We start from the raw sequence: 18,162 nt of genomic DNA on the forward strand, positions 1-18,162 counted from the left end.
CGAGTCGAGGGGACGGATGAGGTGTGACTTTTAGGCTTCATCTTTACAGGTTTTATCAAGGTAAGGACCCGACATACTTCAAGCTTTCAAACTCAAATACACTTCTGAACACCAACATGCTGAAGAGAATAACTTTCATTATTAGTAAACAAAGATGTCAGTCAGATGTTGATATACATTGAAAACAAGCTAAATGTCACTGTCATACAGTTATTTAGATTTATTTTAGATTCATTTTTAGAGAAAATGGGCTCAAATATTATGTTTACATGATGAAGAGGCTTTTGTGAAGGTGGATATTTCAGTCTAAACTGTCTGCTGTCCCACATTGTCATCAGAAAACTTTTAAGCATCTGTAAAGTGTGCAGAAGACGGAAATGTTACACCTGATGGATATCCAATGTAGAACCAAGCTGTCATTTACACAATGATGAAGTTTTTATCTTGTTGCAGTGATCTAAGTGATCTTGTTTTATGCAACAGTAGTATTAGTCTATGCAACAGATAGTTTACCTTATAAACTTACAGGGCAGCACATTGTTACAGGCTGGTCTTTTGGAGATTAAAGCCTAATCTGCTGAAATATTTCGTTTTTAATGAAATGTTGGCAAGTTTTCCCGTTTAAACTGTCAAACAAACCTATATTATGAACCGCGACGTGGATTAGTCTGCCATTTACATTTTACACTTTTATCCTGCAGCCAGCTGATTGTAGCAAATGACATCTCGTGCATTTGATAAAGTCACAGGGAACACTTGAGATCATACAAGAAGAAAATGCGCAGGCTGCATGTGAATGGGATGACGCATAGCTCCGCAAAGACAACTGAATGAGAGCAACAGCAAGATGGTGAGCGCCATGCGGCACAGCCTCCCGCTGTAAGTCCTCACCGCGGCGGCAGCGCGGCTCACAGTACACAGACTTGCATGTGCGGACGGGAGCTCGTCTTCGTCTCGGCGGCGACACCGAAGTCAAACAAACAAATGTCCACGGTGCGACGGGGGCGCGCGCTCCCTCACGTTGTGTACCCTGTTGATTCTGCATGAAGAGCGTTCAGAGGAGCTCAGCTCGTCAGCGGGAAACAGCCTCAGACAAGAAGCCCTGCGCTGCACTGCATGGCATTTCTCCCGGGTGTTGTGTGTACATAGGACGGTTCACAGTGTTCTGACCTCTATTTTTCTTTTCTTTTCAACGCTGATTGAAGACCTCTGAGGGGGAAAAAACCTGCGCTCCATTTCGCAGCTTTTTGCTCCTCTCCTTTGTCACAGTAGAGCAGGTCGTGATTTTTTTTTTTGTATGCAACATAACGGGATTCATGGTGGGAGCGTTTCCTTTCATCAATGTGCATTGATGTAGCAGAAAACGTGGAGGAGATAAGGTAGGTTACAGCGTGGTTTTAAAGGCTGAGACAGGCACACTGTGGCTGATTCTTGCTGTTTATTGAAATCGTGGCGTGTGTGTGTGTGTGTGTGTGTGTGTGTTCAGAGAGCATCAATAGTTGGATGCTTTCATTGATGTCCAATTGATAAACACCTTGCCTCCAGAGTAGCTCCCACGGTCCATTGTCTCCTCATATGGCCCGAACGCTGCTCTGGTGTTATGAAAGGAACCTCCTGATGAATCTCTCTCTCTCTCCACAGAACCCTTATCTCAGCACCTGGAACCTTTGCTAAGGATTGCACTGAGGACGGCCAGCAATTAAAAGGACTGCGATTCTTGTCTAAATCGGGAATTACACATCCAAACTGGGATCTATGAGCGGAAAAGTGGCGAAGCCTAAAGAAGACAAGGATGCTTCCAAGGGTAAGAGGCGAGCCTTGCACAGACTGCTTTAACCCTAAAATCACAGTTTTCTTTTAACGCGACATGGCACCCATTCATCCCCTATACATGGCGCTCGAATCACCCTTTCAGGCTGAAACCAGTATCAGCCACAGGATGGTGAGCCGTTCCCAGCACGGTGCATGTGGATGTTGCTGTTTGAGATGGAAGCAGTTGCTACTGTAGGCCTGTACGCTGCACGATGTGTTGGTTTGAGATCACATGCTTCACTTGCATTGACTTGGTGATCGTCAAAGACAGAGAGACAGACAGGCAAAGCGAGCAGACAGTGTCACAGATTGTGAATACAGATGTTTTTCTTTTACATTAAAAGTAAACATCATGCCGTTGAAATGGTGACAGTGATATCCTTTTGTGTCACTGGCATCCTGTTGAAACGTCCCTTTGTGTTTCTCGCTCGCACCTTATCCGCATACTGATTCGCACATTCTCATCACATCTGGTCGACCATGACGCGCGCAGCCTTTTCGGTGTCGTAGCCTGATCTTATGATCTTATGACCCATGGCTTCAAAATCTGGTTACCTCTCAGTAAATAGGAAGTAAACTGACTACACAGGGTTGCCAGAGAAACCTGGCGGGACGAATCATTGCAACCGCTCCATCTACACCGGAGGATGTGCACGACACTTTACGCGCCGGCACACACGTTACTGCACCTTTGTCCTGGTGCTGGTTTTTCTATTAAACAATTAGAAAAAAATAATAAACTAATCATGTGCTGGTTAACAATGACGCAGTTTTATTGCGTCAGTAAATCTGTTTCCAGGCGTATGCAACGATTTTCACCCTCAAACATCAGACTGGAGTCCATTGTCTTTTTAGCCTTTATTGGAATCAGGATTCATGGCTTTCCATTGCCAACACGGTTCACCTGAGTGTAGTATAATATAACAGCAGCCTGTGTTGACACTGTGGCAGCTTGCCCATTGCATCCTGTTTATTTACAGTAAAGCAATTCAAGGATCTCCTTGTTGTCAGGTTCCAGCTCTGTTTAAGGTGCTCACAGCAAATTAATACACCTAATTGGCTTATTTTGGCAGCACTGCTACAAGTGATGATGTGGCCTGTTGATGCTACTATAAGCACTATATGATGGCACTATAGAGACACTAAGTAGAGCCTGTGGGCAGGAGCGTTTCTTCAGTTGGTCCATGCCATTTATTATCATCCAGAACTACTAGCAGCTTAGAGGCCCATTATTAATAGACGATGAACTACTGAGATTAGAATATTTACCTTATCGTGGGCTACTACACTGCAGACTGCACTCACACTCACTCACAGTAGGAATATATATGATCACAAATTATCATCTTCCACTAACTACTGTCATTCATTTGTTAATGAATTATGACAAAAACACACATACATAGCTAAAAAATATTATTTTGCTATATATATCAGTGTTTGTCATGTTTGTTTTAGTCACTTTTTACCAACTTAATTTGGAATATATAACAATTTGTGTGTGATTAATGTTTTTTATTCGTGGTGTCTGAGAAATAAACCTAACAAAATGAACTTGTGAAGCTCAGACAAAACAGCACACCAGCTATAAGACAGAGATAGCCTGGCATGTGTTGCCGACAATACAGTGAGCAAAATATGCTCAAAAGAATTGATTTCAAGATTGACCTCCGCAGCAACTTTCCCTCTCATCTCCTGTTGGAAATCAATGGCATGTGTGAATGGCTGACTCATTTAAGCCCTAGGGCAGCGGCATCTCCAAAACTCTCACATGAAATAAATACATCTTCACCTCAACCAAGAATGCTCAACAAAGTGTGGTCTAGTTTTATAGATGCATAGCCGCTGGGGCGGCTCTACTGCCTTCCCAGTTTAGGGAAAACAAACAAAACTGCAGTTCACTATCTGCATCACTGAGAGGGTCAGTTGGTGCCAGCTGCCCTCCATCAGAGACTTGAATGGCACAAGAGCAGAAACTGCACGGGGGAAAATCAGCGCTGACCCTGCCAACGTTGGCAATTTTCAGGGAAACAGTGCATTAAAGCCGGAACCACCTGCCATCTCCACAGCTTTTTTTCTGCAAGCTGTTGGCCCACTGAAGCTTCTGACTGCCCTGCTTTTACAGGAGAGAAGTGATTCCTCTTATCTCATTTTGAAAATACTTTTATGGAGTCTCGAACTGGAGTGTCTCAGCTATGTCTGCTAAAATGACACATGAATGTATGTAATCATTATTATATTAGTTGTGTGTCTTCTTGTTAATTAGGCGTTCAGTTACCTCATATCATATCAAGTTCTCTTAACATGTACACCCAACTAAAGCAGATTACTGATTCAAGATAATCCATAACTACAGCATATCATGGAAAATGAATGACAAGCTTAAAAACCCCAAAATGTTCTTTATTGTTCGTTAGAAAAGGTTGATGGGGACAAGCAGAATATAAATTGGATAGAGGGGAAGAAAACTCAAGTGATATTGATTTAATATATTTTCTCTATGGTGGTCCCAGCAGTAATCATATCAGAAACTGACATGCCATTAAAACTGTGCAACTCAAGACAAAATCACAGCGACAGGGTTTTTCTTTTGCTTGGCGAGTATGAGTTTCATGACAGTAATCTGTTTTCTCCTCTGTGGCTCAGTCAGAAAGGACACAGTTCATCCTGTAGCAGTACATGTGAGAACAGAAAGTATGCAAAGACACACAAGAGACAGAGAGAGAGAGACATGGTGGGGTAGGAGGAGGCGGTGTGTGGCGTGGAGCTCCAATATCAACACCAGTGAATCAGGTTGTGTTAGTTTCCCCCTGTCCTTGTGAAGCTAAGTTGTGCAGACAAAGTGTCAAAGCATGACGTACGCACTCTCTCAGCTTTACGACTTTCCAGAGCCTGAAAACTCAGCTACATGAACTCTTGTTTGGGCCCATTAACAGTGCTGTATTGATGCACTGTGCATCAATTATGCAGACATTTCCACCCTAACTGTTTGTCATGACATTAATACAATCTAATCTAATAGTCTCCATCACATTTTACATTATCAGTTTACAGAAGCCAACGTGGATAGTTTCATGATCACTTTCCCCGTGTGTTTTTCTTGCAGATAGTTCATAAATGCCACAATTATGTGAGCAAAGAACTCTGACTGCACTTCTGTCACTCTCCTCGCACTTCATCTCAGCGCAGTGTATTGATAGACTCCCCTCTCGGGTGAGAGTGTCAGCCAGTGGATTCATGTCCGCCTCCGATTGCAGGTCCGCGCGGAGCAGAAGGCATAAGTCTTGCATATTTGCAGGCAGATTAATTCGGCGCGCTGCCAGCCACAGAGCTGAATCAATAGATGCCCAGAGATGAGTTTGGAGCTGCTTCATTAATCACAATGCAGGCAGCTCTGTCCTCCACAACACTGCTCCTGCTCTAATCTCATCGGCTAAAATCCACACGCTGTCTACGGTGTCATTAAAACCTTTCGATCTAATGGCTGGATCTCACAGAAGCCCCTTTGATTAGCATGCGGTCAAGGGAGGATTAGGCCATTGTTTCATTATTATGACATCATTTCATATGTAGTCAATATCTGCACTGTCAGCTAACTGAATGTGTGAAAGATATCTGCAGTGGTAGAAAGAGGACATGCACAAATACATATATTTTGCAGGAATTTAAGCAGAAGTAAAGTTACTCGTATGAAAAGGTGTCTGTATAATATTAAAATCTCTATTTTTAGCTGTGAGCAGCAGTCAACGTATGCATCTCACACTGCATATTTGACAGGTTACAGCGTCACACACTACAGTTTGTAGTGCAGTCACATTGGTGTGTGTGAGTTCAACTGGTAGTGCAAGAGATTTTCATGTGGGGGTCCTCATGTTATAATCCCAGGGTTTGGATTCCAAATAAATCTTGAACCCAGCAAGCTTCACAGGATTTTCTGCTATTTCACAGGGTCAGCTTAAAAATATTATTTCTCTCTAAAATACTATTACAAAAATTCAGTTCAGGCTTTTTTCATTTATATCCTTCTTAGTGCACTTCATAATCTAAACAGTGAACATTTTGGACTACCACATGTCACAATGACTGACTTACCAAACACAGTAAATCATGAGCACAAATTACCATGTGGCATGGTGTAGATTTAAATCCATAAAAATCTTAAGTAACAACATGCAATTCAGAAAAATACTTAAAAATTAAAGTAGATGAAAGTTACAGTACTCAATTACAGTTCAAGTATCTATATTCTCAGTGATACATTCAACACAACAAAAACAGTTTGCCACATGTAAACACTGGGGTTTGTGAGGACACGTTCTTCTGGAAGTATTTGTGGTGTCAGGGTGGTGGAGTTGTTCGCTGTCAGATGCTTTCCCGGTACTGACGCAGATCCGGCCACACTGCCTGGAGGAAACTGGCTCGCTTCGCATCAGAGATCTGCCACTCTCCATCGCTGACTTGCACGCTGATCGCTGTTTGGGAATGTTGAGAGCCCCTCTCTTTCAATTCCTCCGTCAGCCTAGGTTTCTGAGTGACACGGGGTGCCCTGTGACGGCTGCTGCACTGGCTTCTGGTTCCCGGTCTGTCGTGTTCTCTGGGGGATTTTTGTACAATTTGTTTCTTTGAGAAGAAAATTGTGTTCTTTTTTTAAGCATGCCAACCACATCGCTGGAGTTGGTTGTGCCAAAGTTTAAAGGGGTTAATTATTGATCAGTTAGTGGTGAAATATATCTGCCAACATGTCCAGGCATCCTAGTAATTTCTCTTGACTCTGAAATGTTATCACGCACGTCTTACGTCATCACTGCCAGAAGTGTTCTGTCCCTAAAATCTCTAAATACCTGACTGCTCTGGTGCATTAGTCAGCTTCCTGCTGGTAATCCACAGAGCTGCATGTCTTCTGGGGTGAATGGCTTTATGAGCTGTCCCCATGTAGTGCCTACATGCCTGCCTGCCTCTGGTTGTAATTTGCCAGGCCACAGAACCAGTGAAAACATGTCACTGGTGTTACTGGTTCCCTGCATAGCTTGTTTCTCTTCCTCAGTGAGGTTCTCTGCCATCTTTTTTCTTACTCGTCTTTTCTTGATGTGGTAATACTCCTCTAAGTCGGTCATGTCATTTGGCTTCCTCACTAAATATTGTCACTCAGAGGGATTGAAGGGTTTTAATCCTCGTTAACAAAATGGCCATGAATGTTAAAACATCTGGCTCTCTGCTGAATCTCGCTGCTGTGTCCGCAAACATTGGAACACGCAGACACGGCAGCAGACGTGGCTGTGTGTTAATGTAATCTCACAAAGCAGCCATCTAAAAATGTTAGTGTAGCTGTGAGGGACAAGAAAGAGTATTTTGATTTTCACGTTTAATGAAATTATCGTATGCAAAATATGTTTTCTTTCAATAATAAATTGCATAGATTTTGTGTTAAGAGCAGCCAAATTATCTTCTCTCTATCGCCTGCTTCAGATGTATCTGTGGCCCACTGATGTTGAACATTGCACATGATAATAATTTAATTTCTACGACTGAATTCTTTAATCAAAATAGTGGCACAGATCTGAACTCTGACAAATAGGTGTTGGATTATCTGACCTGTGGATTTTGGATTACTGCACTTTTACTTTCAGAAATGCACTCCATGCTACAGTAGTTAATCCCATCTAAAGATAATCCCCTGTAATTGTGGTTATGTGTGTCAAACTGCCTTGATAACAATAAGTGATGTCTCTCCACAGGGCCAGAACACTGAAATATGGCACACAATTTTTCACTGTATATTCAAAACTACAGTACGTCACATAAGGCTTTACACTGACATCAGTTATATGGGACATACTAACCCTTTCCTATTAATTCCAATAGAAGCAGAGTTGTTAGCAGTCTTCATCTGCTGCAGGGACGAGGAAGCGGAGGACATGACAGTTTTGCCAATGGCTTATTATCTGCTAAATTGGACAAAGATGACATCAGTAGAAAATGGTCCTAAAGTGTGTCTTTATCTGGTCTGCTTTCCTCTGCTGCTCTAAAGAGAGAGGACACTGTAATGACTTTGTCTAGTTTTACACTCATGTTATAGAAGAAATGGCAGAATCAGTTTGTCCCCATATAATACCTTTGCCAGCCGTGTGACAATCCAAGTGCTAATGGGCTCACCGCAGATCAAATGCTGTTAGCCCATCTGAGATGAAGGAAAGAGCTCATCTGCTCAGCTGAGCATGTAGCCGCACTGACTCATTTGCCTGTAAGCCTTCACACACCACCCTGATCCCGCTTTCAGATCGCGTACAGTATGTGCCACATGCACTTCTACAGGAGCTGAATGCCACAGATGTCTTCTTCACTTATCTCCAAACACAATAAGGCACCACGGAAGGTCTGAAACACTTCAAGTGGTTATTTTTGTAAAGGCACGAGTTGTTGTACTGTAGATGCAAGAAATTTCATCATGTTTGCCTCAGGCTAGAATAATATTTTTTTGCAAAACATATTGCAAAAACCCTAATTTATACTTCAGGTAAGTTTTTCATGCACTCCAATGGTATAAATACAACTACAACAGACCATGTGTGGCACTGCGGAGAGCTGTTGGAGGTTTGACGGCACAAAGAGGTCACAGAAGCAATTACAGTATTCCAAGGTCACTGTATAAAAGACTTGCAGTCGTCATCCAAGACAACCTGCACAGAGCCTGGTGGGACTGAAGAACCCTATTGTAGAATCATTGTGAGTTAAAGACTGAAGAGAGGGGCGTTTTCTGCTTAGAGCATCACCGGTGAAATACTTCTGAGCCAAGTCAAGGTCTCAAAATCGTGTAGTGTACAAAGGTTTTATGGCCTGCTGGATTCTTTATTTTAAATCATGCCCGGGATTAATAATTGCTCTGGACATGGACTAATTAAAGTTGGTGAAAATTATAAAGGGGATTAATGCGAGGTACGAAAGGGAGGTGATAAGGCTGGACCAGTGGTAATAAACAGGAGCTACAGGCTGGAGCTGAGCAGGCGTGGGAGACAGAGGCTATCTGGCCAGCAGGCCTCTGTAGTGCTGATGGTAAGGGCAAATGATTGCCTCTGCTTTGAGCAGAATGCAGATTAGTGATTGGCAGTTTCTTGACTTTGAGCAAGGCTGAAGTCTGTGTAGCGATGATTCACCAGGAAGACATCAGAACAGCAAACCACCATCTCCTCTGCACACATGCAGAGAATAGTTAACAGGATTACCCGCTTCTTGCTCTTCCCCAATCCTGCAGCTCATTTCACAAGCAAGTTACAAACAGGGCCTCACATCAGCTTGCATCAGTGTTCCACCTCAGCAGCTCTCACTGCTTATGAGAAGAAACATCAGTGTGGAAAGCAGAAGGGAGGTCCTGAGCTGACCTGATGGACTGGTAGATAGAAGAAGATAAAGGCTGGTAATGGCTTCATGAAGCCTGATCCATTGTTTGTTGTAAACTATGGTGCTCTGGGTACGCCAAATGTCAAAAACGGCCAACTGGGCTTCTTAAAAACCTTGGAAACCGTTTCTTAAAACACAGCATTGAGTGTAAGTTAAGTGTGTGGCAGCACCAACAAAATAGCAGCCAGCAGTTTCAGTTAATGATATCCACACTGACAGTGAGGAGGGGGAAGAGCAGGTTCAGGTTTAAAGATATAGTTGTTCTGCATTTATTTTAATGACATTGTGTTGGTGCACCATGTCGCAGATAAAAAGATAAACTGTCCAAATCCTGTCTCCATGGATATTATACAAAACACAATGGGACACTGTGCAAGACATTACAGGAAAGCGTTAAAGAAAAGCTGTTACGCAAGCTAGATTTTCTTAAAGCAGAGCTACTCAGCTGTCAGACACATCTTATATAAAGAATGGCTTGGACTCATGATCAGACACCTGCATTTTGACAATTGGAGACACCTAATTTTTCATTGCACCCCCACCTGTGAACATTCATATGCAACTATGGCATACGGTAACTACAAATTACAAATCAGGTTCGGCGGGTCATAGTTTTTAGTATTTTGAGCAGGACCACAATCCTTTTCCGACCGAAAAAACAACTGAAAAACTAAAATTAAGTTTTACATAAAACGTGGTTGTTAATGCCTCATAGTAGCATATGAAAGTCATTCGTATAAGAGAAAAGGTTAAGCGTTGCTATGTAACCAGCTGGTGAGTTGGGTGGACAAGAGGATGGAGTTGCAGTATGGTAGGTGTTGGAAGCGTGAAGAAGACAAAGCAATTTCTGCCATTGCTCATTAACTAAGGTCTTGACAGACCCCCCCTACCTTCATCAAGCTGCGTGCGCTCTGGAGGTTAATACTATTGACCATATTGATCGCTGGGTCACGCACTCGAAATAGCCGTTTCATTAGAATGAAGATACGGACACAGTCTCTAGAGTGAAGGCTGAGGATGCAGGAAACAGAGTGTGTTTGTTCGAACTTCCAGGTGTCTTGACTGACGGGTGGGAGAGGTCAACACAAACTATAAGATGGACATAATCACTAACAGCTGAAAGACCATTCTGAATATTACGCTGCACCTAATTTAAAGTCATATATACGCACTGTATAGATTCACAGCTTTTGGCCACGTTTAATGTCTGGAATGACCGAAGCACTTAAGTATTTGGCTTCTCTTGAGCTGGAATATGAAAGATGATATATAGCAGAAAGCCATTAGGACCATTCCTTTGAGGAAAGCTCATTCATTCAGCATTGATGAGGACGGAGAATGGAAGGGTAATACATTCGGAACAAAATATTTAACAGGGAGAAGAAGATAAAAGAAATTCAGATAAAATGGCGGCCGGTTAAAATCACAGTATATGAAACCCTGAAGTAGTAGGCTAAATGTCAACCTCTCAAATGAAATGTGGGTGTGTGCCTTTTATACGCATCGGTGTGTTAATTTCAGTAATATTTTAGTACTCACTGTGTGACAATGATGAAGCAAGTGTTAAATGTGAGTGGGCCTTCTGTTTCGAGGATGTGAGAAAGAATGGGGAAGAAAGACATTGTTAAGATGACTGCTAAATATAGCAACCGATCCTTCACTGGTCCCTGAAGCCAATTTTACACAGTCTGGAGCAGTGAACATCATGGCTGCGCCTGCCTCCTTCTCATCAGGGAGACATCATTTACATAATAAGACGCTGCCACGGCAACAAAGCCCCAGTAAGCACGGGAGTCGTCAGCCATGGGGGGTGGATACCGAGGTGCCTTCCTAACATGTGCTCATGATGCGCTGGCGGCCGCAGAGTTGTGAACGCTGTCACACATGCACACACAAACACACGCTCTGAGCCCGAGAGAGAGAGTCCGCATGGAGAGACACACTTGATTAGAAAATAAAGGGTGGGAAGGCAACGGTAAATGGGCGGTCCTCAGGGGTGGTGTTGGCTGAGGGTTTGGAGGTGTGTGTTTGTGTGTGTGGCACTGGAAACATGAACAAAGACATTACACTGAGTTTATCTGTGGCTTGGTGTTTTGGTGCATGAACATGCTGGTGTGTTTGTGATAGCTGATGAGTATGAGGTGTATGACGGCACTCAGTCGCTCGTATTAAAATGTTTTTATTATATATTATTATATTATTATTAAATATAATTAAATATCGACTGCTATTCAATGGGTTCGACGTGATTTAGGCTACTGTATATACAATACATATATAATATGTGTGTTGAGAAAGCAATAGCAATAGTGATAGTGACGGCATTGTGAAAGCAAAAGGAAGAGTTTAGTCAAAACGAGCTCAGAGCTCTGCATTCTGATCTACTGATGCGGCTGTCAGCGTGAAATTAGTATTTCTGCCAACCAAGACCGAAACCTTAATATTCATCCTTTATGTTTGAGGTTGATACAAAGCAATGACATGTTCATCTACTTGCAACCGAATAGCATTGATACAGTTCTAGATATAGTGTTTCCATTTGATGCCATGTCTTGTTTAGCCAGTTTTCTTTGTGATTAAAAAACAGAAACTGGGCCTTCACATTATGAAAGTCTTTTGGATGGATCTTTTCCAATGAATGTTCTGCAATCTTTTTAGCTCTGTAGCAGGGTAAGCTAACATACTGTAGCTCATGTGGGCACAAACGACTGCTATGACTCTGGTTTGACTGAGACTGCAATGGATTTATACTGACAAAGGTGTTATGGGTAACCGTGAGTTACACCTCTCAAATCTCAACAACGTTGATTGGTTGATCCATATCCTGTCAGGAGGTGGGTTCAAAACGGAGAAGAGAAAACATGTTAACATTATACAAAAATGCGTATGAATATAAAATCCACAGTGATGCAAAACAACATGCCTGGAGAAGCACGTTTCAGCCTTCGACACAGAGTCGGAACAGTTAACATCCTTGTGTTAGCTCTGTTATCTGTTAGCATAAGTATTTGTTGTCACACATCTGATACAAACTATGGAATTAAAAATATTAGCCTCTCAGAATCACATTTTTACTCGCTGTTTGCAATCAATATTTGATATTGTAGGAATGGTTGAAAACACACACTGGTGCTGTAGTTCCACAGACCTTAATTTAACCTCGCAGTCGGTAGACCTCTGGCTAGACTGCAGTGTGATTCAGTTTCCTACCTGACAAACTTTTCTTTTCGTTTTGTCAGATGTCATCAGAGATTCTCTGTGGTGAATGATCACATCATTTTCAATGTAATTAGAAGAGACAAGTCTCTGCCTACACTGCAGTACAGAGAGAGAGAGAGAAAGATAACGAGATGGAGAGAGAAGCAAAGGGACAAAGAGAGGGAGTGAGAGGGAGAGAGATGGCAGCCAGTGATCTAACAGTAATCCATAACAGCAGAACTGGCTACCATAAAGAAGATGAACAGTGCTGTAGGCGAGATGAAAAGGTTACACGCAATAATGACAAAACGCTTCAGCTTTGCTTAAAGGTTACAGTGGAAAATTTAGACAGGGACAATGTTAAATTGCTTTGATTCCTTCACTTACTGTGCTTCCTTGACTAATACCTTCTATAATAATCCTAGCAGTTTCAGTTTGATTCTAGTCCACTCTTCAGCAAGTCGTCATTTCAGAAGAGTAGACAAGCTTCAGTACACCAGGTCTAAATAAAGAACTGTTTAATATTCAATAGTTGCGAGTTGCCAATATGTGCATTTCTGACCTTTACGCCATGTCCCTGTGTTTGGTGTGCTGGACATTGAAGTGGTTCTCCCCCTGCGTCACACAACAGACACATCCTTTACATTTACATCTCTTTTTTTGAACATTTGTTGTACTATTCACAGCAACCTTCAGAACATGTCTCACAGTGAAGGGAATATACTGCAACCCCCAACCGGCAGAGTCTGAGATGGCTCTTGTTTTCACATGATGGCATGTGCATAGATGTCTGTGTATGTGTGTTCATGTGTTTTTGTCAGGTCTGCCAGTGTATTCTTAGGATTTTGCAGGGCTCTCTTTGTATTTGGCTGTACTCTGTAGATCAGAATGGAAAGGCATCTGGTGTTTGTTTATAGCCCAGATTAGATTTTTTTCCTCTCGTGTTTGTGTTGTGATAGTCGTCAGCGTGCTGCACTGTGCATATATGGATCTATATACATCTTGTAGGTATGATTGTGAGTGTGTATGTGTGTGGTACAAAAAGAAAAATTAGTCCCTAGTTTTTTGATATTATTGTACATTTAATATCTTGTTTAAGTTTGGACAAAATAAGAAACCTTGTACTCTGGGAAATTGTCTTTTTCCCTATTTTCTGACATTTTTCAGACTGATTCATGAATTAATTCGAAAAGAATTGTTAGATTTGTGTCTTTGCAAAAGACTGAGCCATTGTAGAAACAACTCGTCCTCACAACACGTGTTCCTCCGCAGGTGCCCACTTTCTTCTCCCCGGCTCCTTCTTACTTTCCCGTCCCATCTGTCAGAGTTGAACCTGCACTGACCAAAGAGAGTATCAATCTACAAAATGATATGGCGTAATCTTACCTACATCCGGTTTCATGCACTTAGAATGTAACACATCCACACTGGAGCATGAATAATTAAGCAAATGTGAATCTGTAGACACTCACATGCACTCACAAATTTCCACATAATTATAGTACATGCCTTCATGCTCATGTCACCAGCGGAAACATGCACATCCTCGTGAAAGCTAGACATTTGATATTTCCGTAAGATTCTTGATACCAAGTGTCGAGTTGAGCAATAATATCAATATCAGTCCAGTGGACATCATTACGGCTATACATCCATACTGCTGCAACACTTTTTTAAGGGAGGATTTTGCGTATTGTGATAGTTAGCGTGTCTGCTAAGAAACTGTATTTGGACCCCGTGGGCATTTTTGGTAGGATGAACAGAATGTGTTGTTAACACTGTGTGGAGGCAGTCCTCACACTTGCACTAAAATCAGTCATCACACCCATTAAAAAAAGCACTTGCATGGCTCCTTAGCTGTGAGACACAGGAAAGTGAAAAAGAATGAAAGAAATCATATTTTTGTCTGTTGGGTCGTTGAACTTTATTCATTGTGTATTTTCTTTGAACCATCTGCGGTTTGAGACCTTTCCATAACAAGCTCACGGTGCACAATTCCATCCTCCACCCATCCCCCGACAATCCCTCTCCGGTGCAGATGAAAATGGTTGTAATGCATCAACAAAGCAGATGCTTTGGTAGTAGAGAGTTGTTCACCCAAACAAAACATGGATTTTTACATTCATTCCTTCATTCATTCATGGATTCTGAGGGATGCTCATGTTCGGAGTAGGACTCAGTGCAGTGACCAGATCTGGAGATTCAGGAATTGTTAAGGCGTGATGCTTACATCATGCTTCTCTACAAATGTGCGGTCTCCATCAGCTAAACGCGTTGGGGGATTGTGCATGGTTCGCATGTGTGTGTGCAGGGTTCGTGTGTGTGTTTGTGTGGGTGGGTGGTTGCTCAATGTTCCACGCTGCAAAGCTCTGAGGGACAGATGGCGGCTCAGTCTCATTGCAAGTTTCTCTACCGGTCTCTTGTCTTTGGCTCTGGGTCTCTATCCTGTCTTGGCTGTGGCATCACAGTCGTACCCACCCACCCATGCAGTTGACACACACACACACACACACACACACACACACACACACGGACGTATTTGAGTTCCTTTTACCCTGCAGGCTAACCAAGCTGCCTACTCTGTGATAACCACTAACCCTGCTGCTGCAAGTGACCTGACCCACGCTGGAATCCAAACCAACACGTTAATCGCTGCGACAGGCTACTGGCTCAGCAGGTTTTTTCATTGAACTTAATGACACCACATTACTTTAAAAGCATATGGAAGCCTATGGAATTTACATTAACATGAATTTCATTTTAAAACCTCCACATTATGAGTTGCTCTTCACTACTATACATGGATTTTCTGAATTATTATACCAGTGCCAATCTTAGATCATGGGGTTTCAAAGTCAATGTGCCTACATTTTTCTTTTTTACATTTTGGCAAACTGGCACCATTAAAAGTATGCCGAACCTAAAGACATGTGCATCATGTCTGCGTGTTCAGATTTGACTTTGAGTTACGACTCCATGAAGGAATGTTATTTTTGATGGAAATTGCGGCAGACGGTACACGAGGAGTTTTAAAATACTTTAATTGTCTCCATGAGTTGTGTGTCACAGCCACTACTGCTGCTTATACCTGCTGACTGTGTTTATGAATGAGCCAAATCAGCAGGGTTAACGTCAATAACTAATTTAATCTCTTGCGTCTGTCCCTTTCACCTGATGCAGTATATTTGCCTCATGTCTCTTCCTTTGCGTTTCAGCTCTCGTGCACTTCACAGTTTGAAAACCTCTGTCTTAGATGTTTATGTCTTGGCTCCTATTGCATTAATTTCACTATAATTCTATGAGTAATAAATGCCCAAATATTATTTTCTCACGTGCAGCTGAACTGTGGCCTTTGTAAATGTTTTGAAATCTTGATTAGTGTCTTTATGCAGCATCATTACTTTATGAGTTTGCTGTTCTCAAACAAATTAACTCCAGTAAACTGCACGTTAGAAGGCAGTCCCAGTCCCTGATAGCGTAATTAGCCACTACCTTAATAATTAGGCACTAATTACCAGCAGATTGCAAGCGCAAATTGAATGAAAAACGCAGTGCGTATTTGTCCTGCGTAAATCTGGTGATCTGCATCCTAGTGATCTGCAATTTACCACGTAGAGACAGTGGAATGGTTAGAAAAGGTCAATGTATCCCCACCTCGTGGTAGATTTGATTTGCTGCTCCAGCTCTGCTCATCCTGCTCTAAATAAAACTGAAAACCTTGGCGGGCTGGGTATATATTTGCATGTGTGTGCAGGTGTGTAAGGGTGCAGAAGTGTTTTTATTCAATCATCTCTCTGTTTGCTCTCCTTTGTAGCAGATTTTTGAGACAGATAAAAAAGCTGGGAGTGCACAGGAGGCACAACGCTTTTCCCTGTTTGCTCCTAACAGTCTGAGCATGAGCGCTCACACAAAAGTCAGCGGAGGATATGGGTTGTCATTGCAGGTGCATACATCTTCTGACTCCCTCAGATTTACACATAAGGGTTGTCTGTGAGTACACGTAGTCAGTATAGACGAATGCCATAGTATTGCTCATGAACATCACGTTATTACAGTATAAACAGTTGCATCACTAGTTGGCTTGTTGACACCACATCCAGGAGAATACCAACAATATAGTAAAAGCCACAATCACGGTGCCCTCCCCTTTTAAATGTGGAATCCAAATCTAGCCCAGACATAATTACACTGCTGGTGATGTTATGTTTCTCACCCGCTTTTCCAAACTATTTTGAGCTGAACTTATTAAAGCTGTGCTGCCACTAATTAAGTTGTTTGTCTTTGCAAAGCGATCCCCGCCTGCCCACTGCTGCTCACTAATGAGTAGTTGTGTCACGGCACCCTGCCTGCTGATTGAAGGGGAGATGAAAGCAGAAAAATGGAAGAAAAATGACCCAATGGTGGCAGATTTTCTAACAGGCAGTACTGAGGCTGTCGTACACGTCGCTGAATCTTGCCAGTTTGGGCTTGTTAACAGGCAGTTGTGTGGGTGCTCTGAAGGTTCCTGTGGAGGTTATAGACGATGCAGGTTTCTTTCAATCGAGAAGCACTGATGTTTAAGGAGAATTTGAGCTATGCTGTTGCGCATTGGAAGTTTATTCATTGGAGTTATACAGTTAGAAGAAAGAAAAAGTATGCTGTTATATATATATATATATAATAATGTGATACTCAAGATCTTTTTTTACTGCAGAACACTCATGCCCTTGAAGCTTGAATCGTGCCTTTAAAAACTTAAGTTTACTTCTTTAAGAACAGATTGAATTCATGTCTGTTCGAATTCCCATGGCAGCAAGTTTTCAGTGTGGAAACATAATAATCAAAACATAATAAAATGTTCATAAAACCTCTCATAACACTCCTGCAGCATAATCCACTTCTTCACTGTCCATCTGTATGCTCCGTATGTTGCAAAGAATCCTAGTTTTGCCAAAAAATAGCGAAATACTGGTGTGGCTTGAGGAGGCCAATAAAGAGACACAAAAGCAGTGCATTTACTCACATTTTGGCAAAACAATGACCGGAACAGACTGAGCACACAGATGGACAAGGAATTAAGTTGCAGAAGTGGTTTTAGGATTTTCTATGGACACTTTTCTGCCCTAAATCTTGTCATCTTTGTAATCTAATCAACTGAATTCAAGCTGACCACACCTGCCGCTGTTTATGATGGATCAAACTACATAAAGCCATGTTTATGGATTCAACTCATCTGTAAAGTCTACCAGGAGCCAGTGTTTGATACTCAGATCTATCAAGGTTTTGGGTGAAGAAAGCACCTACAGACTACATTCTGCGGGGTCAGAACTTCCTGAACAAAACAGTCATCAAATGTGATAGGAGTACTTTGCACATGCCCAGTTACCTGCCATTTTTGTAGCATATAACTTTTGCTTGTTTCCCACAGATGGGGATGTTAATAATGGCATGGAGTGGAAGGAAGTTTGGCATAGTCAGCTAATAGGTACTTTATCCCTGCTGACCACATGTGTTGAGTCGGACTATAATAGCAGTGGAGAGTGAAGTCCTCCTTTTTATTTTGAAGGATCCGTGTTTGCACCCTTACTTCAGACTGTGTAAAAACAAACCCTCAGAGGCAGGGGTCGTGTGAGCTAGTATAGACCTAATGGCTTTCCCATCTGCTGTGTCTGGGTAATCTTGAGGGGCCCCATGCTCCTTCATGTCATCTAATACACAACATGGAGGGAGAGAGAGAGAGCAGTCAGGTAATTTTAGTTTAGCTCTGAAGACATTACT

General features: G+C 42.1%; 1 protein-coding gene across 1 annotated transcript in view; it reads left to right on the forward strand.

Annotated features, from left to right (window-relative positions):
- The first annotated feature begins 1,755 nt into the window (after positions 1-1,755).
- fgf13a (fibroblast growth factor 13a) overlaps positions 1,756-18,162 on the forward strand; it is an 85,150-nt gene continuing 68,743 nt past the window's right edge. Inside the window, exon 1 of the mRNA XM_070912821.1 lies at positions 1,756-1,804. Within this exon, the coding sequence (XP_070768922.1) occupies positions 1,756-1,804 (49 nt within the window). The remainder of the gene's footprint in view (positions 1,805-18,162) is intronic.

The sequence above is a fragment of the Enoplosus armatus genome, chromosome 10, assembly GCF_043641665.1.
Source record: "Enoplosus armatus isolate fEnoArm2 chromosome 10, fEnoArm2.hap1, whole genome shotgun sequence".
NCBI classification, from domain to species: Eukaryota; Metazoa; Chordata; class Actinopteri; order Centrarchiformes; family Enoplosidae; genus Enoplosus; species Enoplosus armatus.